The sequence below is a fragment of the Acanthaster planci genome, linkage group LG01 (genome assembly GCF_054643075.1).
Source record: "Acanthaster planci isolate LZ-2023a linkage group LG01, COTS_SCS, whole genome shotgun sequence".
NCBI classification, from domain to species: Eukaryota; Metazoa; Echinodermata; class Asteroidea; order Valvatida; family Acanthasteridae; genus Acanthaster; species Acanthaster planci.
Window position 1 is genome coordinate 37,228,937 of NC_141777.1, and position 27,687 is coordinate 37,256,623.

Sequence of the window (27,687 nt, forward strand, 5' to 3'; positions counted from 1 at the left end):
AGCACCGGTCGTGCGCGCCGGCGCGGCGTTCCGACAGAGAGGGCGCCCTTTTGTTGCCTTTTGCCGACCTTGCCTGAACATGTCTGGAAGCTCTCCCAGGCCTGCCAGTGTGTGAGGAATTGCTCCCCAAAACACTCAATTTGCGTCCTACATCAACACGATATTTTAGAAAGTATCGTCATCGACGCATTCTTTGAGATACAATGGACCTAGCTGATGTGCCAGAAGATAGGATCGAGCTTGAAAGAGGGACAACAGGTTTGTCTTCGTTCCTTGACTAATGCTAGTCATGTTCATTTTAGATTTGGAAAACCCCGGCTTTAAGCGTGAACTTCGAGGTCATGAAAAAGTATTACTAGTAGGGACCTACATGTACTGTAGCTGGCTAACATACATGCGTGGACATTGGGGTCGTACAGTGTGCATGTTCGTTGGGATAACTGGACGGAATTTCCCTACCCCTAAAAAGGCAGATCGAGGTTCCCCACAATGCCATGGGTACATTTCTCGTATTAATAAGAGAATGATTTTTCTGCAGGCTATGTGAATTGTGATGTACAGTAACTTACATGTACATGTAATGTTGTGCAGTCTGAGGGAAAGACGCATGGAAGAAGTGGAATTGGAAGAATACATGGGGAATGGGAAGAGTTCCATATACTATAGGCAGGATCCGGACAACTTGACCATTTGCTGACTCGACTTCGGACAACTCGACCTTTGAGACAACTCGACTGTTGAGGCAACTCAACCGTCTGTGCGTAAAAGGGAGAGACAGGTCGTTCATTGAGACAAGTTGTCCGTTGAGACAAGCCATCTGTTGGGACACTCTCCGCTCAGCCCAGTTTGCTGCTTAGGCCACTGTGTGAAATACTAAGCCAATAATAATGGGATGGAATTTCACGTAGTAGATAGACAAGCCTAATTTCTGAAGTATTATAAAAATGGTTGCCGTAGTAAGTCAATCTTTGCTCATTCAATCGATCTTGCACCCGCGCTGACCCAGCCACGTATACATGTACCTAGCTCTGGATCGTTTGAAATAAAAACCTACCTCCTTTGTGTTGTCTTTTAGTTCTACATTCTAGACAGGTTCTTGTCAAAAGGTGAAATGTAAGCTTCTCGTTGAACAAAACTTGTTCTCTGAAAATTTCTAGAAAAGAAATTTTGGCCAATTTCTGATTTGCACTTTGACATTTGTGAAGGGTTTGTCAAAAAACAAGGTAGCGGAAAAAAAATTGACGAATAGTTACTGGGCGATATGTCACTCACTTCGAGTGATCCCAAATACTTCTTTCATACAAACCTTCACGTAAACTTTTGCATCCATTGTCTGTGTAATTATAATGACTTTCAAAGTTGCGTTTCATTAAAACTGGCCGAAAAGTTAATTTTGGATTACGCACTAAGTGCATGCGCACAGTCGTTTCAAACTCCTCTTACTATACGGACATTGCAGAAATGTACATAACATAATGGGTTCGTCCACTGCAGTACAAGGTAGTATCATTGATTGCTCACGCTGTAAGTCGAAATTTACGCAAGATTCACTTTTTTTTAATTCAGTGGAATTCTTATGATTTTTTTTCATTAGAAAGTAAACTTTTTACAATGGTTCTGGCTGAAAATGGATTTGCCACTCGTGTGGTTACTTTCTGAAACTGATCCAGAACGAGGACAAGTGTCGCCACTTTCATTGATCCTGTACGTCCAAATTGGAAGTTTAAAATTTGAAATTAATTTGGTAGTACATGTATCTCTAACACACAAGATGGATGGTGACCACATTTCACTGAATTTCAGGATTTTCGGCAGCTGCGATCTGACTGAATAATTTTCGTGATCTGGAACTGGGAAAACGACTATATTATGTGTAGAGATCTCACTGGTCGAGTTGTCTGAAGCCGAGTTGGCAAACGGTAGAGTTGTCTGAAGCCGAGTTGGCAAACGGTCGAGTTGTCTGAAGCCGACTTGGCAAACGGTCGAGTTGTCTGAAGCCGAGTTGGCAAACGGTCGAGTTGTCTGAAGCCGACTTGGCAAACGGTCGAGTTGTCTGAAGCCGACTTGGCAAACGGTCGAGTTGTCTGAAGCCGAGTTGGCAAACGGTAGAGTTGTCTGAAGCCGAGTTGGCAAACGGTCGAGTTGTCTGAAGCCGACTTGGCAAACGGTCGAGTTGTCTGAAGCCGAGTTGGCAATCGGTCGAGTTGTCTGAAGCCGACTTGGCAAACGGTCGAGTTGTCTGAAGCCGACTTGGCAATCGGTCGAGTTGTCTGAAGCCGACTTGGCAAACGGTCGAGTTGTCCAACATCCCTATAGGCCTAGGTACGGACGGCATGTCATGCCCCCGTGCACAAACCTAGTACTAGTAGGCTATGTGAGATTCAGAAAAAACCTCAGTCTTTTCTAAGTAAATGATTTGGAATTTTCCGCTCTAAATTTCACTTTTTGGGACGTTATCACTTTCTGATGGCTGTTGTACCATTTTAAGGGCAGATTAGTGTTGTCCGTGTATGGAAGTCTTTCCGAATCCACTATCACAATGGGAGACTTTGAGACACTTTTTACCAGCTCTGAGCACACTTGTACTGTTCTTGATAGGCGTGGTTCTGAGCATCAGTGCATAGTCCTACTTAGTTCTGAGTACTTGCAGAACTTCAAGTTACTAGTGCTCTGTGTGACTTTGAGGCATATATGACTTTTTATGGGTTTTTGCTATGGGTTTTTAAAGCAGCCTTTTTTAAAATTATTAATTAAATTTTTTTGTTAAATTTTTTAATGTACGTGTATTTAATTTTAGGTTTCATAGCGTTCAACTTACATGTATGCGCACTTTATGTTGTTCTCAGTACCAGCCCCTTGAAACGAGTATGCCAGAGAGTCTGAAAAGGATTCTCTATCATCAGTTAAATCCCAAGAGGTAACATCAGAATTCTGAGATTTTGGAGTAACTTCCAGTACTCCCTGTTCGTATTGGAAACAAAGGCTTTTCCTACTTTGAGCAGCCTTAGTGAAATGGTTACTTCCCTCCTCGGGGGAGAAATTGGTCCTTTTCCAAATTATTGCCTCATGTGCAATTTTGGCTTGATTGGGTTCAGTGTCAACTCGAATTTTTTAAAGGGTCTGTGATCACGATCATGCAAATTTGTACCTGAAACCATGCTTCTTGCAATGTCTTACATGTACTTCTCCTCAATTAATGTACATGTACAGTGTACATGGAAGAAAACTGCGTTTCATATGTCACTGCAAACTTCACTTTTTTAAATACTAAACGTTTTCCATGGACATCAATCAGCGGGGGATGGGCATGTGGGATGTCATCCCACTGTATCTTTGTCCAGCCCCCAGCTACTTTTGTCGCACTTCTACCCGTATGTACATACATGCACCGGTAGATAAATCTTGCAAAAGCATTTCCTCAAAACAAATTGGTTAAAGTGGTCAGAAAGTTCCACAGTTGAGCATCTATTTTATGTTTATACATGTACATGTTTGCACAAATACATGTAGAATCCCCAAATTTGCTGGGGCCCTTAATTAATGTGTAGGGCTTCTCACTTTGCTCTTGCATAAAGTTTTGACCGAGGTACATGCATTACATGTATGGCCCCTCTCCCCTACCACTTTTTAGAAGTCAGTGACGCCCTTAGAAATTTTTGTGGTTCCCCTGACAAATGAGGGCGCTGTTACCGTGATGTCATTACCAGAGGACAATGTTCATTTGGGGGGTTTCTATTCATATTGTGAGAGGGAAAAATACTCATTGGAATTACGTGTACATGTACTTGTGAGAGAAGTTTGCTTACTGGCCTGGATTGAGTCACAGGATTGCACGCACTCTTGACCTGGGGAATTCCTGAAGCTGAAATATAAAGTGCATGATGAAGAGGAAGTTGAAATTTGGAAAACCCCATTGCATGTATTTGAATACACTCTCTTGTTTCCCTTGGGAACATACATGTACATGGCATCTACATGCTAATGTGCTTCCCAAAGGAAGTGTCCCAAAATGAACAAGTATATTCCAGGTTTGCTTCACACTTGGGGGAGAAAGGTTCCAATGTGAGAAAGTATAGTTAAACCAATACCGAAATATTTTTTACCCGTGTCCAGGACTAGGTTTCAATATAAAAGGTGGGAGGGACCAGCCACATGTGCCACGTGACCCAGGCATCTTTGTGACCAAGATCCGAGATGATGGAGCGGCGGCAAAGGATGGGCGGCTACAGAAGGGGGACAAGATATTGGAGGTAGGCGCCAGAGGAAGTCTGCAGTCAGGGTTCTTTCTGTGCTGTAGCGAGCCTTGTTCCCCGAAATCTAGCTTGCATGTAATATTCTCTTTATGTCCCGGTACATGAAGTGGCTAAAATCAGGTGAGCTGTAACTCGACTTCCAAAGTCTGCAGATCCGGCATTGTATTTCCGGCATACAAGAAGTGTTGCCAGTAGTTTAAAGGAGTTGGATTCCCTTGAGCCATCAAGGTGATGCAGTTGGCTTGTAGATGCACACTCATCGCAACAAGCTAGCCTGTGATCAAGGTGCCCGCGGCAAAATGAATAGTTGCTCAAGAGGGAGGAGCTGGAGGAGACTAGTTTGAGCACCAAACCAACGCACGAAGAAAGACTACACAACGAACCGCACGCACGCCCCACACGCCTTTGCAGTTCTGCCCCACATAGCTTATGTTTTTCTTTACATTTGCTACCGTTTCGGTAACAGATACGATATGTGCGTATGGATAAGTCTCCTCCAATCAAAACGATCGCCTCTGTCGTGCATGTAATAAATTATTCATCATTACAATGGCCACGCGCATTCAACGTGGCATCCTTTCCAGCAGTGGTGTAAGCTCTAGACAACAATCTCTTTTAGAATTGCCTCAAATATGCAGCACTGAAGTTTGGGATTCCGATCAACAAATTGAAACCTTAGAAAATGTTGGCCGTGAAGGCTGTTCTGGAGGGTCAAGACGTACACATGTATTTGTCAATCTTCTAACTGGACATGGCAAAAGTTTCAATAATACCAGGCCGCACCGTTGTGCAGCGACTTCATGAACGTAAGTAGCCTAGACACACTCAGACTACTTAGCCCCCAAAACACGATTGGTTCAGAGAAATGTGAACAATTCATAACATTAGCATATTGCATAATTCAGATAAACCTCTGGAAATAAAGCTCCAAATGCACTTGCGGCGGCGTGCACAGATAGTCCATGACACACACAGCTCGGCTACTGCATGCACATGCATGGTTAATTTCGGGCTTGCATGCAGTTCGTTGTGTGGTCTTGACTATTCATTTCGCTGTGGGCGCCTTGATCAAAGGCTACCCAACAAGCATGTGGACTTGAGTTTGAACCTTATGTTGACCATTTCATCAAAACTTTTCCCCTTCTTTAATTTCTTTACCTTTTCAATCAGATCCCATGTTTAATTTCCACAGATGTTTTTGCTTTCCCATTCTTGGTATTTCATACCCTGTAGGGTTTTTAAAAAGAGAAATAAACTCCAAGAACCATTCATTACAGACTGGTCTGGTGCCTGTTTCCAACGCAGCAGATTAGTGTAATGGATTAGACTACAACCAGTCAACAGTTCTGTTACCATAGCTACAGAATTCCTTTTATTATGCAGTGTTAACCAAACTCTTAAGAATCCTTCTGCACTTACATGTACATGTAATGTGTTGTTGGCGCAGTAACGTGTACATGTATGTACATGTACATGCACTGTAATTCTGGCTTTTTCCTTCCTGGTCTGAATTCATTGAGCACTGTCAGATCGGTGCTCTCCAAATGTTTGTCAGAAAAAAATAAGTAGGGCCACTCCATTAGGATTCGGGTCCTCAACCTTCTGCTTACTACATGTACGTGTAGTGCAGAGGATCGTGGATTTAGTTCTAGCTACCGTAATACAAATTTTTGGACTACACTGAGTACATGTATGCATGAAGTGCGCATACTTAAGTGTGGGTTACAACACATTAAAGTATCATGTGTACTGTGTACGTCACTCCGATGCATAAAAGCCCCAATCAAGAATGCTCATGTGCATCATTGCTCCTGTGCATCGTAACTCATGTACAACTTTTGCTACTGTCCTTAGATCACACGTCCTATAGATGACCCACATGTAGTGTTTGAAGGCTTTAACCACCTGTTTCCTTTTTCAATTACATGCAGATGTGTTTCACTGTTTGACTGTGTGCACATGTACATGTATGTACATATACCTGCCAAGGTTTCTTCTTGCCATGAAGTTTCAAACTATTCAGACCTAAAAGTTTCGAACTGAGAGTACCCTGCAGTATGTTAGGAGGAAGGGAAAAACAGGCTCTTGCACCCTGAAATTTGGCTTGTTTTGCATGTGAATTTTTGTCAACAAAAATCCTTTATGCAAAAGGATTTCCAAAGGAGATTTCCGTCAAACTGGTATTGTAGCATTCATTTTGTGTACACCTGTTTTTAAACCACCGCAGTCCACAAATGGCTTTGCGTAGAAATTGGAACCTCTTTCAAAAAGGTATTAGACTGGAAATCAAGGTGCAAACCAGTTACATGTATGAGACTTGTTTATAACACCATTTTGTAGGTTGTTTGGCCTTCTATTATGTGAATAGATTAGACATTCTAACTTTCACTTATGGTCCCAGCTTTATTTTTAGGCACACCCGAAATTTGAATATGAGTTTTTTCCTTTAGCCGTGAATGATACGTACATACATGTACATGGTTGTATATCGTTAATTATGTGTCTGCATAATTTGTAATCGCTGAAATACAATGTACATCTGTACCGGTACGCCTTTTCTTTGTTTAACCCTGTTTAGAATATTGTGTAAATGTAGGTCATGACAGGTAGTTGAAGGTTCAAGATACACGTAACAGGAAATATTAATGGAACAATAAGGACCCGTTTTCAAGTACATTGTAACCTTTCGAGTACGGTAGCTTTAACCCCACTTACATGACTTACATGTATATGGTCAGTATTGTGATTTACCTGTTCTGACCATTAGCTCATTGCTACTGAATTGACGTTAATACTCTAGTAGCAAGTGATGCATGCCGTGGCAACTAACTGAAGGCAACTATTCCATGGGGGAAGGTAGCCAGATTTAGATATCCGATGGACATCCAGCAGGCATTGCTGGGTGCCCCAGTGATCATGAATCATGAGTCAGACTTCAGAATCTGAGGAGTTATTTTAAGTTGGCTCAGGGGAAGGTACAGGTCAACTTCTTTTGTTCCTCTTTGTGATCATGTAGACAGTGTCCTTCTGACGTAAGAGACTCAAGTTTTACGGTGGCAAACCTTTTGATTTTGAAAACAGTCAGATGAGCAGTGAAAATTTGGCATTTTCTCTTTTCTTTTATATTTCTATGAAGGGCTAGTGGGGCTTTGCTTTACATGTATATGTGAGCCACTCTGCAAGAATGAGTCACATGTCGCCAGAGCTACTTTGAGTTAAAAGCCTTTGAAAGAATCTTGCGCAGTGTTTAAGCGACAGGAATCCTGAACATTTTAAAACTACACAACGTCCATTTTCATCACACTCAATTGTGAGTGACGCATCTAAACAAAGAGTTCATATTCCTCAATCTAATGCATGTACAAAGTAAAAGTCAAAAGTGGCTCTAATAACTTGTGACTCACTTTCACAAAGTGGGTCACATGCATGGCTCTGATAACTTGTGACTCACTTTCACAGAGTGGGTCACATGCATGTTGATGCACACATTGTACATTTACAGGTACTGGTACCTTTGAAAAGGGGGAAAATTTGATTAAAATTCTCCTCCCCAGCACTGACTACATGTGGAGTATGTACTTGTACGTGTATAGACTTTCAAGTTGGTTTCCTGTTGCTGAGTGGTATTTTCATGTACCGGGTAGCAAAACCTGCAATTCTGAGGAATTCCTGCAAGTCCTACGACTTTTCCATCAGCCTAGTTTATAATTTACATATTTACGTACATGTTAGTGGCCTGGGCAACTTGAGCACAACTCCTGCACCCTGATCAGCACAGCGGTAATTTGCAAATTGACCTTTTCCCGAGCGTGACCTCCACTAAGAGCTCAGTCTTGAATGCCATGGTAAACTGTCATCTCTCTTCCTCCCCCGCACTCCTTCCTGTAGATAAATGACAAGGATGTGCGGAATGTGCCCCACCAGGATGCAGTCAATGAGTTTGTGAACTCTGGCGAGAAAGTCGTGCTGGTTGTGCAGCATGGCGCTGAAGATATACTGAGGGTGAGTGGATTTTAGTGATGTGTTGCACCGGCAGGTAACGGAAGTTAAGAGGACAGAGGATCTGAACATGGAGAACTGAACCCAAATTTGTGTGGTGCATTTCAAGTTTCAGTGTATTTTGTGCGCTAACTTTTCGTGAAGAGACCATTTCAATTTGGTTTGATTTTGTTTTGATGGTCATTTGAAATTCAAGGCCAGTGGTAAGGTATCTTGCAGTTTCTCTGGCACAGGCGCCAGCCCGTTTGCATTGAGCATGGCAGTGGAAAAGCACACATTTTTGGCTAACCTGTCTTGGGCAAATGGGTACTGCATGTATGTTTAATTTTCACGAAATTGGTGCCAAAATGACTGCAAAGAGTTACATACGGGGTTCGGCTCAGGTAAAAAACAAGCACTGCAACATTTTTCCCCCGGTTCTTTTAGGATTAAACGTTTAAACCAGATTCAAATTAATAGCTGCCCAGATTAAGTAATTTGGTTGTGATTGCTGCAAGCCAATCAGGGGCCCAAAATCACCCATCGGAAGCCTCAGGCTTAAGCCAAAGCTGAGTTGCTAGGTTGGAGAAATCACCCCAGTCCCTTGAACCCCTAGAACCCTACTCCCTCTCTCCTCTAAATCATAACTCTCCCGTACTCTGAAAGTTGTCAAATATTTAGCATCATTGCTGAAGACCCTCGCTCTGATCCCCCAGCTTATGTGTGTGTGTCCGTCCTTCTTCCTCTGACAGGAAAAGTACGCCATATCTGAAGCAGCGAAGAAACCCCTCGTCCCGGAGGGCACATCCTGGAAGTGGGTGGCTGTAGTCGGCGCTGGACTGGCTGCAATAGGGGCAATATATTTCGTCATCAAGTACCGCAAACACTGAGGAAAAACTAGAATGGGGGGAAAAAATGTAGGCAATGCTTTCCCTGTTTTACAGATGCACATTTCCAACTCACATACACCGTCTGATCAGACTTCATTTGTTTTAGGTGGATTTGAATATTTGGAAACTACAGGTTCAAATTGTCAGGTAATCAAAAAGGCTTTGAATTAGAATGTAATGTACATGTAAATATTTGTAATTACAGGCCAAAAGGATGAATGTCTGGGTCAAGAGCTTGTAATGCATAACATGTTGCCCAGCGCTTTGACTGAAACTGACTTGGGGATGAAAGAAACGAAGCAAAATTTACTTTTGCTTTTTTTATTTTTTTCTCAGTGTGTATTCCTACTCTAAGGTGTTCAAATTTTGACGGTAAACCGACGGCGAGTTTGCGATGGATTCCAGAATTATAAAATTATAATGTGTAAATTATTTTGTTTTCATGTTCAAGTTGAAGTTTGAATGAATGTAGGCTCGGCTAGTGATGTGCACAGAAATTGGATGAAAATTCCTCATAAGATTAAAAAAAAACCACGTAGGGTGTAGTCATTGCGGTGTTCTACCCCTAACGTCTTCGCTGCGTTCTGATAGCGTCGTGTGTTGCTTGGTACTGTCACCAATGTTTGTCAGTTGGTGCACCTGGCATTTCTTCAGCACTACTTCCCCACAGTGTCATGTACAAGGACATGTAGTGAAAGTCATTCATGATATAATGCCACGTTGGAACAGTCTAAATTAACAGCTGTGGTTGACTGATGTGCAAACGTGAGTTCACAGCAGTTCTGGGTGGGTTCTCTTACTATGGAAGGCTAAGGTCTGTGACTGCATAGTCGCTAGGTCCCTAATTTTGCCACCTACCATTATATCACAGTAAGCGGCGAAATAAGGGACCTGGCAACTATGCAGTCACAGACAGTGGTCCTTCTGTGTATCACTGATTATTGTTATACATTGTATTAATTAGTAATTTTGAGTTTCACCAAACAGTACATGTATACGTTTGAATGCATGAATAGAAATAAACATATCATTGACATTGCAGGGACCCCAGAACTACATGTGAATACGTCCATTTCTAATGTCAACTCTTTTTCCAAATCACCGATCTGTTCTCAAAAACTGAAAACATACCGGTGATCAACAATGCGCCATCCTCTACTGTGTCTGGTGGATGACATGTTTAGTTTCATATGTTAAATCGTACTGGCCCATACCTACATGTACATGCATGAATCTGATAAGAAAAATAAGATAACCAGTAGGATTACAAAAGGAGATGTGCAAACAAGATCTTGAAGCAGAGTAAATCACTAACTAAAATGCTACACTGTGCGTTATTGGTTGCTTGGTTTCTAGTAACCATTGTATTGCTCACCCTGCTACGATGTTAAAGTTTTGCCCTGTTTTGTAGGGTTGTATGGCCACACCCCCCCACCTACCTCCATTTTCAGTTTTATTCGATGTCATGACTGCATGCTTTACTGGTTGAACAACTAAGGGTAAAGCAGTGTAACTTGGATGTTACGATATTCAAGTGTATTATGTAACATGGAAAAGAAAGGCTTCATGCTCGACTGTTATTCATCATATATCAGATATTTACTTTGCAAAACCAAAATTAGGATGCCATTAGATTTTCCCTGTTTTAGTTTTCTGCAGCATTTTGTGGCGTCTCTTCTTTGCCAGCGGAAGGTCTTCTTTTGTTATACTTTTTGCAGAATTCTCAGAGACAGGTGACTTTAAAAGTCGTTTAACACTTTTTTCTATGTTTTGATTGGACTGTTATAATGAAAGTGTTGTTCTAGTTTATCTAGACTTCAGTGCAGAGATTGAAATTTTAGATCTGATGATTTAGAGTGAAAGAGCACTGAGGTATGTATGAGAGTGTAAAGTTGGAGAAAATTTAAATTTCGAACACCAACCACCGATACCTGCATCATTTTTCTCATTTCGGCAAAACAACTGGTGGGTATCTTGGCCGAGTGGTTACGCTTGCGGTTATCAGATCGTCAGACGGTGGGTTTGAATCCCAGAAGTGACTTTTTATTTTCCCGACGCTTGCTGATAGACAGTTTAAACTCTGTTTACATGTACATGTATGTTGTGTCTTAGATAATCCAGAGATTTTTTTTCCTTTAAAAATGATTGTTTTGAAGTCTGGGAGTGGTTTGTATGAAGTGGGATGTACAGCTAGAATGTATTCTCGGTTTGGTTTTGATGCATTCATTTATAACTTTGGCCTTCCTTGAGGACTCCTCATAGTCGAAAAAAAGAGAAGATTTTTTATCCATAATCCATTTGTGTATGCTACTGTGTGCACATTTTTCATCATACATGTAATTGATCCGTCAAGGTAGAATCTCATCAGTGCAACTTGTGAACTGTTGTCCAATTGCATGATATAGAAAGCAGATGTGGGATGTGTAAGATCAGAGACAAACGCTACTTAACCCTAACAGTCCTCAATCCTCCAACAGGTGAGGGATTGAGGACTGTTAGGGTTAACATACTGTGCGAAATTCCGTAGGGTTCCCTTAGGGGTGTGGCTCATTCGCATATGGAGATAGGTCAATTACAGTAGTGGTTGAAAGTTTACGTTCACTTGGACTAAAAGTTTCTAATTACAGTTTTTAAGCCTGTGCAATATCTTGGCAAACCATTTCTTTTTTTTGTCGCAGATCGGCCAGCACCTTCACTTTATTTACATGAACCTGATAATGGAGAAAGGAAATACAGCAAATATTCTGATTGATCGGCTGTACAAGAACAGTTGTCAGGATTAGATAGGTCCTTAAAAAGTATTAAAAACCTTACCGTCCAAGTTTACACAGACTTTTAACCACAGCTGCATGTGTATGTCTCATGTAGGCAGTTGCCAGTTTGGAAACAGTGCGAAGACAATCTTTTGCTGTCGTTATAAATTAAATTGAAATTAATGCTTGGTCTTGCAAAATGCATAGCTTGCTCTGTAAAATTCCTCCAGTTTTCAAATCCTTGCCAGAACCCCATAATGTGTGATGGAGAATAAAAAAAGGGTGTATTGGACTTACGTGCTATTTGATTTTGTGGTCAAGCTTTTCTTTTTATTTGTTTGGCTCAGACTGTGGTTGGGTGTTTGTGGAGGTAAGTTAGAGATCTGGAAAATACAACCCAGGGTTAGGAAAATGACCTGCAATTGCAGACAGAAAAAGAACATAGTTAAAACTAAATTGGGGAAGGGGCACCGGATGGTTTGGAAAGTAGGTACTGTTTGTGCTGCATATTGATCATTTTCAAGATGATAAATTCCCTAAAGGAGCACAACCCAATCATTAACCCCCTTTGTAACTATTCTGGGATACATATATGTACATTAAAATTCACGACTGTATAGGTTTAGAAACCCTTTCAAATTACAGCTCAACCCCTTTTAATCACAGATAATCCTAGGGGTACCCCTTCCCAATCCAGGGCGGAGGGTTCAAATTTATTTCTCAGTTCCCTGGGACCGACACCAAATGTGACACAGTATGGGTCCATACTGTCCGCAGGGGGCCGTCATGATCAGTAGGCTCGGTCAGTTACAACTTTTTGTCTGTTTGTAGGCTGACCGTATGACGGATCTTTATTCCTTCTCTAAATTCTTGGGGGGGGGAGGGTGGCACAGACCTCCGAGTTGATTGTGCCCCCATTCCCCTTATACTTATGCCGCTGATGTGACATTGAAAGGCTGATCTGATCTTGGAAGCTGGGGCCTCGTTTTCAAGGAAGGGGCCCCTTCATTTTCTTCTCCCTCCCGATAAAAAGGGAGGGGTGCACCTCAACCCCTGGATCCACCCCTGGCCAGATTCAAAGCAACAGAGAATCGACGATAGAAACTTCAACTGCGGCCTGGTCCAGCATGTCTATTATACATGTCCAGATTCAGATTAGTAACAGTTCCTTCAACAACTGAGAACGAAATGATTTCAGCAGTCATTCTTCCCCACAACAACCAGGGACTGGAATCAGCTGCCATAACATCACATTCAGATCAAACTTCATCTACATTTAGAAGACAGATAGAAAAGCTGTTTGATTAGATGTCTCTTTGAGTGACCTAAATTGAGTGATGTTCCTGTTGGAGCTGTTCAATCAAATAAAGATCACCTCTAAGGAAAATATATGTTTTCTCAATCTGATTTTATCTGTTAAAATAAATATGGAAGCATCCAAATTGAATGCAGTGTCATTTGTTTTTCAGAGCTCAACTATAACAAGCTAAACAGGGCTTTTTTCCGTTCATGAAAAGATTTATTAATTATTTATTTGAAAGGATAAAGTCAGAGAAAACATGTTTTACTTAAGTTAGAGGTGCTCTTTAAACTATCCAGATCCAGATAGTATTGATAGTACCGTCATGCATGCGCCAAACGTTTAAAGAAACGAAACAAATCACATGGATGTACAGGAAGTATTACCCATAATGCCCCTGCTGCGATTCGCTGAGATGGACAGTAGACTTTATGTGCCCCTTCCTGTGTATGGATGTTATGTATATGACACGATCGGAGGAGGAAGCATTTCGTGAATGCGTAAATTTTTACGGCTTTCACTCGACTTAACCAGCAATAATCAACTCCTTTTACATTGACAGGTTTCAAGATGTTGTCGCAGTCTAATTACCTAGGATTCTGTAAGTATTTTCACTTCCTGAATAACATTTACTCAGTGAACCTCATCTAGCATGTGTCTAAGCAAGAGTTCCACACAGACCTATGCCAACCAGCCGGCCTACTGCCTGTCTACGCACTTCAATATTCCATGACGAACTTTGCACAAACCCTTTGAGAGTGGTCTGAAAATTTCTGTTTTTAAGTAAAAGAGTTGGTAATTTCCCTCCAAAGTTGAACTTTTCTGGGCGTGTTTTGCTTTCTGATGTAGGTATGTTGCAATACATGGGATTCATGGCCGCCACTTTCTCCTTTCTCCTACCCTAGTCATGCAAGTCCTGGCTGTTTTATTCCTCCATGGTCCTACTGTGATTGGCCCAATTCGCTTCCATTTCAATGACCAGTCACTGCTGGTAACACAGTAGGCTTAACAGGATAAGTGGTATTTTTTATGAGCTCAAGGAACAAACTCAATTGCAAACTTCTGCCACAATGACTGTGGAAGGCTTGGGAGACACTTTGGTGATCTAGCAGACATACATTGATGTACTGACCTCATGTGACCAGACTTTTCGTCATGTTGAGCATGTGCACATTAGCTCAACCATGATGCAAATAATGATAATAGGGGAATGGTTACCTGTATGTGTGGACATTGTTTGCCGCCATCAAACTTTTCAGAATTTTACTGCTTTTCACTTAACAAAACATGCATAGGCCAACTACACGAAGAATGCATCTGACTTGAAAAAAGAGTAGACTAGACCTGACAGCACCTTTTGCTTTTTTAATTCAACTTAAAATGTAAAAAAAAAAAAAAAAAAGAAAAACGTGATGTGAAAGCACTGCTAGGGTCCAAGATTTTGGGACATTTGGTCAGGTTGATGTTTCAGGCATCAGTGCATAATGGGGCATGACTCTGGGGCTTGTGGCATGGGGAGAGTACCATGAGCCATAGACACGATAGAGTTGGATTTCCACGTTACTGTAGCTCACTATCAGCGTCAGGTCAAATTTCTGACATGTTTGACTTGACCGTAGGCTAAGTTAAGTTTCTAAAATGATTTGTAAACCACAATGCAATAAAACAATCAATCCTCGTTAATGAGAGAACCGTTATAACAGCATTCTACTTCTAACAAGGAATGTTTTTAGTCCCAATGCTGCTTCTTCATTGTTAATATTTTCTTTCCTTATAATACAAGGTGTTGTTATATATATGGTAATCTGCAAATTCTGAGGGAGTTTTTATTAACCCCCAAATTTGATTTTCACGATATGTTTTCATTCAAATAGATAAGAATCCCGTCACCAAGGGTCTGTTGACCAGTGTTGCTTTTCTGTCGACCAGCTTAATTGTTATGGGCCCACGTTACCAGCAGTTCTTTGCGTACACAACAGAATCACTCACAGAAAACTTGGAGGTGAGAGTGAAAGAGAAATTTATTGAAAGGTGATTTCTGGCAAACATTGCCCTGTTCCATGCATATTTGTGTCATTGTCGTATTACTTGAAGTTTTCGAGTTGCTGTTTGCAGCAACTGTGTCAACCTTGTGGCTGGCTGCATTAATTGGGGCTCACCAATTCAAAAGTATTCAAGTATATTTGCCAGGATTGCTCTGCCGTTGGAAACCATTCTGAATGTGCAAACGAATAGCCATTACATAGTGCTTGAGTGTTTATGAGATTATCTTGTAGAGCTACTACACCATAGGCCTATTTTTTCTTTTATAATCAAGATGCCATCTTGATCAATCTTTCGACATACATGTAAATGTTTCCTGCAGTAGTTTTCTCATTGAAACCCGATTGGTGATGATAACGTTGCTTTTTATTTTCCAGATGTGGCGATTATTAACAAGCAAGCTGGCATTTCTAGATCCAAGGAATTTATTGCTGGGACTGGTGCTTATGTACAATTTCCGTTTGTTTGAAAAACGATACGGTTCCACCAAATTTGCAGTGAGTGCTTTCTTTTCATTAGACACTAGATGCACAACAGCATAAGCAATGTAGAGATCATTTAGTGACGGGATGAGAAAGACGCGTGGATTTGAGTTTTAAGATGCAAAACCTAGTAACCATTGAAGTGGTCACTGTACTAACTGCTTCCCTGAACACGGGAAAGTGGATCTTTAGATTTGAGACAAATTAAAGAAATGTTTCATAGTATTTAAAAAAATGTACACAAAATTGATAAGCCTTTAAAATACTCTATATATGTATCTGTCTTGTCCAACATGATTTCATTTGGTTAAATTGTTTTGCATTCTGAAATATGTACATCGGGTATTCATGTAGTCATAATCCTTCGCTATTTGCCATCAGGGTAATTCTATAAATTTGGGATCCAAAAATGTGACCTGTTAGTTCCCTGTTACACCTGACCTGTGACCTCTTTAATTTGACATCAGAATATCAATGAAATTGACTTCAAACTATTTTATTTTATTTGATGTGCCGTGGTGTCTGGAGGGGAATGTAATTTGAACCCTTGTGCTTTTTTTTCCTTTCCCCTTTGTAGTCCTACCTGTTTGCCAACGGAGTGATGACCACATTTTTAGAACTGGCCGCACTATTTGTCTTTCAGAGTTTCCAACAGGGTAACATCCCATTACACTGGAGCCCGGGACCGTGAGTTGTCCTATGTTCTATTCTTAACCACTTCATGCCGGATAATGTGTGAATACACAGAGATTTACTGTGTCGCAATTGACAGGATGTTTAAACAAATTGTGGCAAATTCTGTATGTGATTCCCCGTGATGTCTCCTCGCAATATTGATCCCTGACATGGTCTTGGAGGTTTGAAGAAGCAACGAGGTGGTGAAAAATGTCTGAAAGTCTTGAAGAAATGACTACCAAGGGTCAGCATTTTTAAGGTCCAAATGTGTAAAGACTGTGGTTGTGGTATTTTGTCATTTTCAAAGTTGGTATTTTCAGACAAAAAGAATAGTACCATGCCCAGGACAAGTGCGGCGTGGAGTGATACCAGGTGGTAAGAATGTCTTTGGAGCATCGTGCAAAGCCATTCTGATATTCCAGATCGATTTATTGAAATGAAAAATTAGAGATTAATTATTAATTGTCATGAATGTAAGAGCATAAGGATTGTAAAGCTTAGTGAAAGCCTCTGGAGACTATGCTCAAGGGACTTTTTTCCCCTACCTTTTTTCAGGACTGGAGTCGTAGCATCCTTTTTTGTGCCGTTCTTCTTGGATGTGCCGTACATTTCAGCGCCGAATGTTTTAGGGCACATCCTGAACGGGAAGTGGTTGGTATACATCTTAGGGTTACAAGTGAGTTGCATGCCTTATCCCTGGAAAGACTGTACTATCATACCCTTCACCACAAATGGACAAGAATAGAAATTTATGGGTAAAATACATCTGACCAACTCACTGTCCTTGCAACAAACCGATGCAGACGGTAACGACAGTGTAAAGCATAGATGGTATAGCGCTGCGAAGCGGCGCAAGATGGCGAACTTCACCGTGAATACAAGTAAAATGTTGTAACCGCATGGGCACCATTTGAGCAAGCGATACACCTGCGCAATGCACATTAATGCACTGGCGCAGGCGCCGCGGTAGGCGCGTGCACCTGGTGAGCCCGCGCTCAAGCATTACCGTAAACTGCGCAGGCGTATCGCTTGCTCAAATGGTGCCCGTGGTCATTACATCTTTTGGGCAGAGTTATCCATCTTGCGCCTTCGACGCTATACGATCTTTGGTGTAAAGTTACACGCAAGTTGAAATCGGCTCTATCATGTGAGCATATGCAGCAGTATAATCTACCGTAGTTAGAGGATGACCAGCTCTCGCTGTTCTAGCTTACATGGATTTCCATACATGTTCATGTGGAACCTTGTGAAGTAAGTCTTGAAAGTAAGTTATGCCATGCATTAATATAAATCTATGATACGCATCAGTGGGCGATACGTGTAGTTTTCTCAGATTTTTCTGCTTCTGACCTTTCGTGGTGGGTTATGGTACTAAAATCTTACCAAAAGCGTTACCTTTCATTAGTGTACCCTTTTTCTGCCTCCAGAAGCCCACATTTACAAACAGTGTGCATTTACTTGGAGGTAATTTTGTTCGGGGATTGAAAGAAGTGCCAAAACTGACTGGTGTGTGGAGGTCTGTGTTCTGTGAGTCACTTGCCAACCTTGGCGAGACATGACAATTCGACTACCATGGTCTCTGGTCCTTAGCTTTTATACTTCTCTGTTTCATTTCGTTTCGTTTCATTCAGTCAGTCAGTCAGCTTTTTACCTCCATATGTCTTTAAACCCTAAAAGAGGCAGGGTTTTTTTGGGGCCCTCTCACAGCTGAGATAGGGGTTGTCCCCCCCCCATCCTTGAGAATTTAGCTGTCCCACACCTAATTGTTTTTATGCATTTTTTATATGCATGTAAAGACACTCATCATCAGTATACGCGTACATGTATCTAGGAAGTGTCAATGCAGTAAGATATAGGAATTTGTTATGATTAGTTGAAGTTTTTGATCTGTGATTTGAACTACATTAACGGGGAAAAGGTAACTTTTGGGCTGACCTTTTTCTAATGTTCACAAAATTGGTTTTACAATGACCACAGGACATTATTAAAAAAAGAAGACTCCTGCACACTCTGTACAGGAAAAGACTTCACAACGACGATATTGGAGAAAATTTCAAGAGTGGTTTTGGATTTTGTTAAGTTAGCTTTTAACCTGTGAATGTCTCCCAGCCTCAAAAGGATGCACCCCTGTAAGACAGCTCAGCTAGAGTTAATTCATTTTTCAATTTGATCAAAATACTACGTCCTGGTTCTTCATGAAAACGTGTCTTTACACTGACCATTTTAGTGTACTTTCATTCCTGCATCTCCAGTTATTATCTCAGTCAACACAGTCCAGCATCGCCGTAGGATGCGGCCTCCTCTCAAGCCTGCTGTACCGCCTCAACTTCCTCCACCTGCGGTCCTGGCTGCGCATCCCCACGCCCCTGACCCGCCTCTCGGCTGCGCTACTGGGCCCCCTCCTGAGGTCGCCTCCCCCCCGGGAGGGCCCCGTACCGATGGGGGCCACCTTGGAGATCCAGCGGCAGCAGCGGATGGAGCTGATGGAGCAGCGGATGCTTCTGGCGCAGGCGCGGCAGTTCAGACAGCAGCAGGCGCTGGTAAGGGGAGTCACCCCTTCCACCAGACCAACTATTGTGAGTTGGTTTACATTTCTTATACAGTTTGACCAAATGCTCAGAGTGACGTCGAAAGTGACCAGTCCAAAAAAATGGCCCGGCCATTTATGCAGTTGTTTTGTTTCAAATTACATTACAAAGAACAAGCCCTGTGCTTGGTTGTATCATTCTGTTAAGTACCATGATAAAAATGAATATTGTGTGGGTGAAAAATGTTTTTGGTTCCGATTGATTTCTATTGTAAAGGATTCTTTTGAAGGCCTGTAACTCAAAAGTGTTTTTGTACTTTTCTGACTCATTTTGTGGTGTTTTCCTTTTTTTTGGGGGGGTGGGGTTTTTCCTTCACTGACATAGTCTTGTACTTCCTGTGAGTTTCCTCAGATAAAGCCCAATGCAAGTTTACTTGGACCATTTTCCATTTATCTCACAGTCCCCCCTGTCTTGGGTTTCATTCTATCATCCAGAATCTTTCTCCGATTTTTGTTGTTTGAGCACAGTGGAAACGTTCCGGATTTGAGCCCAAATTGAGACGATTTGTGCACGAGGGTGTCATCAAGATAAACAAATCCTCAGGCCCAAAGATTAATGCTGGATGGGTCAAGTAACTGGCCCAGGGACACAAGGATACCCCATCACTGGATTCAAACCCCTGACCCATGATTCGGAGTTACAAACTTTAACCACTAGGCCACATGTCACAGACATGTAGAATAAGCCATTTGCAAGTTAAATTTGAAAAAAATCTGGCACACTGAGTTATTTAAATTCACGTGAACATAACAAAGTTAAATTCTCCGTACTAAAGACGCTGTTGTTATACCTCATGATTCGGGGCAAGCTTTTGCTTAGTTACAGACGAGATGCCTTGCCCTCTTAGAGTGTTTTCAACAGATAAGAAGGGCACAAGGGAACCAGTCCATTCTAGAAATGGTGGTCACTGTTGCAACAGTGTCCTTAGTCTGGAGAATTCAAATTGTTATGTTTATGTGCATTCAGATAAGTCAGTGCATCAGATTTTATTCAAATTTAACTCATAAAAGGCTTATTGACTGTGCTGTTCCTTGCTTATTCAACAGAGTGCACCTTTTGCTGGGAGGACTGCGGGCAACTTAGCGTCAGTATTTAGGCAACGTCACAGCCGCAACAGTAATTCAGGTAGCGTGATTTTATGCAGTGTAACACAGTAATATGTAGACTCGCAAGCATGCCACAGGGATGCAGTTAATTGGAACAGGCAATGTTTGTGTGGCATTTGTAATTATGCCTTATTTTACCATCAAGTGTATTTAGGCAACAAGTCCTAATAAAGTGTTTATAATGTCATCAAATAAGATATGTTTTACTTTATAATTCATTTCAAAATCAAAGACAACTTGTGTTTGAGGCACTGTACAATTAAGGCTTTATTTTTCTGAAATTATAAGCCACTATGAGACTGTCAGAAAAAAAATGTGTTGTGAATGACATTTAAGAAACATTCACACAGTACAGTGTATCTTCAAGAAGAGTTGCAATCTTATTTTTCCAGCTGTCAAAATATGAATAAAAGCACCCCAAGATGTGGCCTCCAGAAGCCTCGTCAGCCGTTGAATCTTTTTTAGTAAATGAATCAATCTCCCGTGAAAATCTTTTTGTTACCAAACCTCATACATGATGGTGAGCTGAAATCCCACTGGTTCATTTACCTTCACGTACCATTTTTGCAGTTTACAATGTTTGCAGTTTACGAGGTACACATGCGAGGATCTCTATACAAGTCGAATACGCCAGTGTAGTTAACTGTTTCCCCAAAGGATTTCATTTTGTTTGTTCTGTATGAAGCCACAGTGACTGTGTAACTGTTGGCCTGTTGAAATGGTGCACATACAAGATGATGAGTGTTTGAAATGATGCCTGACACTGTAAGGACAAATATGTCTGCAGTATGGTAAAGCAAATGATTAGATATTTTATTATGCCCCGCCCTGACGAAGTCGAAGGGGCATACTCTTTCCGCCTTGTCCTTCGGTGGATGTACATGTGTATGTGTGTGGGCTAACCTTACATGGACATACCTCGTGTGGACTTGTGAACAAAAGATGTCCACACGATGCAGGAAAGGAAGATGTTCTGTGGACTTACACACGTCCACAGGACGTTTCCCCTTCTCTGAGGCATTTTGGGGGTAGGGGTCATCCGTCGTTAAAGGAAAAGGAATAGTCAAGGAAATCTTGTACAAAAAAACAGCTGGAAATTGTGCTCCCAGTTCAAGAGAAACGAGTATTTTCACTGAGTTTTCTTAACTGCACAAACAGAAAGGAATGTCCACACTAGGTATGTAAGGTAAGTGTGGGTGTGTGTGTCCATGAATTGGTATGTACAGTAGGTTGAAATCAGTGGGCCTATGAAGCCTATTGACTTTGGATGCAAAATATTAACCACTTCCTTCGGGGGTCTCCGGAATCGGAGACGTATGGCTTATATGCGTGGCCGGGGTCTCTGAACTCGGACAAAGGAAACCGGGCCCTGTAACAAAAGACCGTACTCCGAACAAAAGACCAGGCTGCTGGGCATTATCGACATTTTTCACTCTCAAAAGTGGTGATAATCCAGCCTTGTTTTGAAACCGTATACCAGGGTTTGGGGGATTGAGAGCGAGCGGATTACTACCAGGGACAAAAGCGCATTTAAAGCAAGATATGGGACAGAGAGAACCAACCCCCCCCGCCTTTGTGTTGGTCATTGTTTGATCGGAATCTCAGGAATTCTTTACAGACTTCCAGGGGGGATGTGTTAGGTAACAATACTCTAAGAGTGTGTATAGGGATTGGACAGGTAAGGGGGGTACCCCTCCGTCCCATATCTTGCCTGGTATACAAAAGTGCTTCACCACCGCAGCGATGAGCCACACAGCACCGCTGCTCGCTAATCTGGCCCCTATTGAAAAGAGGTCAGCCGTGCACTGAGCCAGGTTCGTGAACAAAAGAAAGTTACATAACACCGCACAATCTGGGCTCTTTTTACAAGGCTGCAGGCCTGGCTGAAATACTCGGGCGTCAATGGAGGTCACCTATCAAGTTAGAGTAGTGCCTAAAGATTACTTCGTGCGGCTATAAACGACCGTTAAATGAAATAATGAATTTTTGAAGAATTTTGAAAACGGAAAAAATGATAGTCATGCTGGCCAAGCATAATCAACATTGAAAAATGCCCCGGCATGAAGTGGTTAAGGTTCAAGGTCCAATTGGCTAAAACAATAGAAATCTTGTCAGCACAATAACTTGGGAATGACGTCTTGTGGACTTCAAATTTGGTATGTGGGTAGTAATCAGTGGGCGTAAGATACCTATTGAATTTGGATGCAAAATATTAAGTTTCAAGGTCAAAAACTCAAATGAACAATGGCATGTTTAGGGGATTTCATGCAGTCTTGGCGGGGCATATGTGTTTGTCAAACACCTGTCTTGTTTTGATTGGATTGTCAATTTTAGGTCCCCGAGGTACTGGAAGTTGGTGGTAATTTCTAGTTGCCAAAGCCCTCAGTGTGTGTACTCTTGGAGCTTGTTCAAATATTTGAGTGAACCTTTTAGACCTTCCTTGACCACTTGTCTAATGACTCAGAGTCTTGCTTGGTTGAGCAATCTTGGGGGTCATAGTGCTCAATTGTTAATTAAATAAAGATTCTCATGTTGGATTGGTTTTTGCTGACAGGCGATACACCTGACACAGAGCCAGGCAGTGCCCCGCACTCAAGCCAGACACAAACGAGTCGAGACACGAGCTCAGTACCAGAAGAACAGGTGAGCCACCAGTTCAACTAAGTTCAACTCATTTTGTGGTTTTGAAATGGGAAAAGAATGTTTGAGTGAATATGCTCTTCACTTGCATAAGACGGAGCTGTCTTCACATGCACAACTTCAGGTGCTGGTACTCGGCGGTTAGGCTTTCAAATAGATGTACTCCACTTGAAAGTCTACGAGGCCTTGGAGGCTGGCTTAGTTTGAAATTAAGTCTTTAAAGCTGTTTTGGTATGGGTGTCAGTCCTATCCCGTGAAAGTCTCTTCTTTTTTTTAAGTGTCCTTTGTAGATATGTGAGTCCAAGTAGATGTCATTTGTGGTGGCAATTTTGATTAGTTGAGAGTTTTGTCAGCATAGGCTAGCTATCTTCTGATGCTTCTTTCTGTATCTCATTACACATGCGCCATGGAGAACAGGCAAGGTATTACGTTCGAAATTGTATTCGGTTGTATTCGCCTGCAGGTGCAGCAACTCACAGACATGGGTTTCAACCGAAGGGCTGTGGTCCAAGCCCTCCTGGCTACACACAACAATGTTTCCATGGCAACAAACTTGCTTCTCCAAGATGGCTGACTGCCAGATATTCCCTTCTGTGCAGGTTTTCACGTTACGGGACTGGGGATGAGGTAGTCCCCTCTTTGGCTTTTAAAAAGAAAATACATATTTAGATGGAATTCATTGCATTTTACCATTTGTGCAAGTGCAAGGAGACCAGACAGTAAAATCGCAATATTTGCTCTGTGCAGGAACAAGAAATGGTATGTTGTTACATGGCAATGATAGTCCTTTGTCGGGAAGTCAAGTTAGGCATGCCCAGTTTCATGCCAGCTTGGGGCGGGATGCGCTGACCCATTTCTCCTGGCATGTACGCTGTCTTCATGAGCGCTGGGCACCAAACCAACCCATCCCTTCTTTGCTGGTAAGGGGATGCTCCAGGTTCAGGTAAATCGAGTATGAGGAAAAGTGACAAATGAAATTAGATATGAACATCATAGATACCATTCTTTTTTTTCCCATGTAGGTGACGTTGTTGATGCACCTTAACCCTAACCCCTTCGGGACCATTGAAATCCGGCATAACCTTGGGTTCAGCATGGTTAGGGTTATTCATCCTTATGCATAAGATAGCACCCATGACTACCTGTGAGCAAAGAGCAGAAGAGGCTTGTAGTGGTTTTTTGTTTTTGCATGGTGTTAATGTTGGGTTTGTTTGGTCGATGTGCTTGATCGTACGATTTTTGTGCAATTGGTCAATCTTACTGCATGGATTGTCAAAACGCCACTATCAGCCAACCGCCTTTCCTTCTTAATTCATGGTGTTGAAAGATTGTTTCAAAAAAGGGGTCAGTAGTTGGAGAATTAATGCAGAATTGACCCATCTTGCAGACTGGTAATGGGGATCAGCCGACTCGGTGCCGGGGTGCCCAAAATTGAACAAAGGAGCTTGGCCTTGTAACAAAAGACCGTACTTGGAACAATAGACCGAGCTGCTGGGAATTGCTAACATTTTTCAGCACAGAGTGCTAGCATTAGTGGAGGTAATCCGTTTGCGGCATTTAGCACCCACGGATTATCAGCGGGGACAAAAGTGCTTCAGCACTCTAGCGATGAGCAATACAGTACCGCTGCACGCTAATCTGGCCGCATTTGAAAAGACACCACTGCCATTCAGCAACACACTTGGCCAATTTTGGGAACAAATGAAATTACGCCACACCGCACAATGTAAACTCCCTTTACCGGGCGGCAGGCCTGGCTTCAATGGAGGTTGCCTGTCGGATTAGAGTAGCCACCGGGCCCATATTCATAAAAGCCTGCTAAACTAGCAGCCAGCTAGGCTTTAGTAAGCTGCAAAATACCTGCTCCATAGTTTCCTATCATTTTCATATTCATAAAACCCTGCTAAGGACATTCCAGGTAGTTGTCAACTAGGATTTAGTTAGTTGTCAACTTAGCGGTTGGCACTGTCCCAAACCGCAAATTACAATATGGGTCAGTTTCACTTTCAATAGGATTGGTATGTTTATGTGGCTAGACAGTAGAGTTGTGCATGTACCAACTGCTGTGTGTGTCGACATAATGCAGCGTACAAACTGTTCTGTGTTCTCCACATCGTAAACACACATGCTCAAAATGGAGGATACATGAGCAGGCAACAGAAAGAAAAGAAAAATCTAATTATTCTCAGGAAGAGAATTTATTCAGAGCTGAAAAGTATGATGAATACGAAGATGTCAACGACAGTAAGCATAAATAATGCAAACACCAACCGGAAGAAAGCCGATGCTTGGCAGAGCTAAACATAAAAATGAAAGGTTTCGTTGTCAACCAGAGACTTAGAGGTACCCAAGACCACCTCTAAAGTTAGCAGACAACTTAGCAGTCAATTAATTTTATTAATAACACTTAGTTGCCAACTAGGCTTAGCAGGGTTTTATGAATATGGGCCCAGAAAGTCATTTGTGTGGGTGTAAGCGTCTAGTAAATGAAGTTATGTATTTTTAAAGAACTTTGAAAATGGAAAATCATGAAAATCACCCGGAAACCCGTCCCATGTATGCAATTTCCACCCAGCAGGAAGTAGTCAACATGCTTCAACTTCTCAGTTTTCTTGGACAATCCTTTAACTTGGTCACTAAATTTGTATGTACATGTATTCTTACAAATGGGTCATTAGGGAGACATTTTGTGGTAAATTTTTTCGACCTTGGGGAGACATCGGTCATTAGGGAGACATTTCAGTGTCTCCCAATGCCCCAGCTACCAGAAGGAGGCCGAACTTTACTGTTCAGATTTTGAGAGCTGATAGATTAGGGTCTAAATTGAAAACATGCAAAGTTTCAACAGATTAGGGAATATTTAATTATGGGACAGTAAAGTTTGTGCACGTTCTTATGGGAATGTCTCCCAAGTGACCCATTTTACCTTTAACAAGTGGGTTATTGGTGTGATGTTTAACTGCCTTGTCATATTCAAGGAGCTACAGCCCTGAATGTCAGGTTAAGTTTATGGACAGGCATACATACATTTAGTATGCTGCGTATTGCATATATGCTGCTGAAAGTATAGTTTCTGGCCAGGAAGCAACCATGTATGATGTGTATTACAAACCAACCATGTATGATGTGTATTACAAACCAATTTCAAGTGCAACTGAGACTTTTAACTGGTTTAGGATGAATATATGTATCGTTTGCATACAAATATCACGTTCATGTACATAAAGTTTAGTTTGTCTTAAAGTGTTTATCGCGTAAACCAATTATCGCGTTTATTTGTATAGGTGTATGAAGGTGAAACATTCAACAAAGAGTGATTTTGTTGTCCAGAAAGGGCTGTATTTTATTGACTATATTTGTTACATATGATTTACATTATTATGTATATTTACATAGTAAGGTAACATATATATAATATTGGAATTTGATGTCCGAAGTTGACCCTGCACATGCAAGGTCAAATATTTTTGATAAATGCGTCTTCTGTGGTTTCCTCCTTCAACCTCTGTACCCTCGAGTACCCTTGTACAAAATATACACTGTTTGCAGCTGAGAATATGTTGGGGTGGAGTTTATCTCCAATTGGCAGAGCCTAGTATCATGCTTTTGCTAGCCACAGAATTCCGTACTGACGATCAACATTCTATGCTTACAGCACTTGCAGAAATATTCTACGCTTAGTCAGTGCAGAACCCTTGGGGGTTTTCCCAAGTGCCTAAATCATATTTTCTTTGCTAGCATGCGAAATGCATGTAAGCTCACCATCAACACAGAATTCTCTGCTATGATGGCAGAGATATTTCGCTTACTGTAAGCACAGCCATGCAGTTGGGCCCAGAATGTGAGAATGATATCTAGGCCGACAATAGACTAAAGATACCTTGTAGTGATGAGAGAAGTCACATTTGACCAGTTCCTCTGCCTTGTGGCTGACATAGCAGGCCGACTTTGATCGTCATGCACCATTATACATGTTTACAGTAGGCTTGGGGGGTCAAGTCATTTTGTAAAAGTGGCATAATACATGTACTTGTACTTCCACCATTACTTGGAGTTTCCTGATTGCATCATGTCGTGATGTTCGGATCGTTTTTTATGACTGTCAAAATCTACTCTTCCCCTTTATCAGCTCCCCCTTCTCATTTTGCTCAACTTGAACTTTCTTAAAATGCAGTACTCCAGGACAAAGTGCACCGTAGTTTACACGCCTTGTCTAGTCTAGGGGCAAGCAGTCCACAAGTAGGTTTTCAGGTGCATAGTTTAGTGCAAATGTAAAGAGCAAATGAATTTCTTCATGACCACAAAACAGAAAAAGTTCCCATCGAACGATAGTGTTCGGAAATGCATTTCTTGCTCAACCGCTGCATAATTTGTACAGTAAAAATTAACAGAGTCAACTGTAGCTCATGAAAGTGGGACTCCTAAAATATGTTGTTTGTAAATATCGTAATGTAAGGGCAGAGGACTTGTAAGGATGTTTGTTGTGTAAATAGAAATACTTTCTTTATTAAAGGTGTATTTTTAGTGATTTAATTATCAATTTTGAAACAATATAATTTGCAGTCTTTCTTATCCAGCGATCATGGATTTGTAAACTTTAACTGAAAACATCCATTGAGGTGATATTTTCTCTCGATGAGGATATTACAAAGTATTGAAACCCCCAGTGTATAAATAATGTACATGTAAGTACATGTGTTTAAATACTTTGACGTCAAAGGAAAGAGTTTCAGCAGAGTGCGTGATGTAGAAATGTCTTGTAAAAAAAGAATACCATATCAAAAACAAAAATTAAAGTGAGCAGTGCATCGACTGCTATGTCCTTCCCTTTCACAACATGGCTTTGCATAGAATATATTTATGATCATTCTTATAAAGTGGTCTTTCAGTGCTATGCAACGTCACACTTTCTGACCCCCCGCATTTTTCTACTCTAGACAGTTTTCGATCCAACGCTGACAGCAGTCTGCACAATAATG

The 27,687-nt window shown here is 41.5% G+C and overlaps 3 protein-coding genes across 5 annotated transcripts in view; 2 read left to right on the forward strand and 1 right to left on the reverse strand.

Annotated features, from left to right (window-relative positions):
• Positions 1-27,687, reverse strand: part of LOC110982360 (HHIP-like protein 2) — a 304,779-nt gene that overhangs the window by 64,474 nt on the left and 212,618 nt on the right. The gene's annotated exons all lie outside the window — the stretch shown is intronic.
• LOC110981962 (synaptojanin-2-binding protein-like) lies at positions 45-12,182 on the forward strand. Its single transcript, XM_022240032.2, has 4 exons — positions 45-258; positions 4,114-4,250; positions 8,142-8,255; positions 8,984-12,182. Exons 1-4 carry the CDS (start codon positions 204-206, stop codon positions 9,119-9,121), a joined length of 444 nt encoding a protein of 147 aa, XP_022095724.1. The 5' UTR covers positions 45-203; the 3' UTR covers positions 9,122-12,182.
• On the forward strand, positions 13,598-27,546 carry ubac2 (UBA domain containing 2). 3 transcript variants are annotated; one of them, XR_015426405.1, is made up of 10 exons: positions 13,598-13,775; positions 15,049-15,176; positions 15,595-15,714; positions 16,277-16,386; positions 16,930-17,050; positions 18,627-18,950; positions 20,009-20,087; positions 22,623-22,711; positions 23,172-23,628; positions 23,731-27,546. XR_015426405.1 is itself a non-coding variant. In XM_022240950.2 (9 exons), exons 1-9 carry the CDS (start codon positions 13,745-13,747, stop codon positions 23,280-23,282), a joined length of 1,113 nt encoding a protein of 370 aa, XP_022096642.2. In that variant the 5' UTR covers positions 13,598-13,744; the 3' UTR covers positions 23,283-27,546. The 3 variants fall into 3 exon arrangements, 1 of the variants encoding a protein (XP_022096642.2); XR_015426404.1 differs by having other exon boundaries at positions 23,172-23,335; XM_022240950.2 differs by having other exon boundaries at positions 23,172-27,546.

What these genes read in the sequence shown, in the direction of transcription:
- ubac2 (XM_022240950.2), top strand. Translation starts at nt 13,745, where the DNA reads ATGTTGTCGCAGTCTAATTACCTAGGATTCT. An exon ending in GTCTAATTACCTAGGATTCT is followed by an intron (nt 13,776 to 15,048) that starts GTAAGTATTTTC and finishes TCATTCAAATAG; the next exon opens with ATAAGAATCCCGTCACCAAG. An exon ending in CACTCACAGAAAACTTGGAG is followed by an intron (nt 15,177 to 15,594) that starts GTGAGAGTGAAA and finishes TTTATTTTCCAG; the next exon opens with ATGTGGCGATTATTAACAAG.
- LOC110981962 (XM_022240032.2), top strand. Translation starts at nt 204, where the DNA reads ATGGACCTAGCTGATGTGCCAGAAGATAGGATCGAGCTTGAAAGAGGG. An exon ending in AGGGGGACAAGATATTGGAG is followed by an intron (nt 4,251 to 8,141) that starts GTAGGCGCCAGA and finishes TCCTTCCTGTAG; the next exon opens with ATAAATGACAAGGATGTGCG. An exon ending in GCGCTGAAGATATACTGAGG is followed by an intron (nt 8,256 to 8,983) that starts GTGAGTGGATTT and finishes TTCCTCTGACAG; the next exon opens with GAAAAGTACGCCATATCTGA.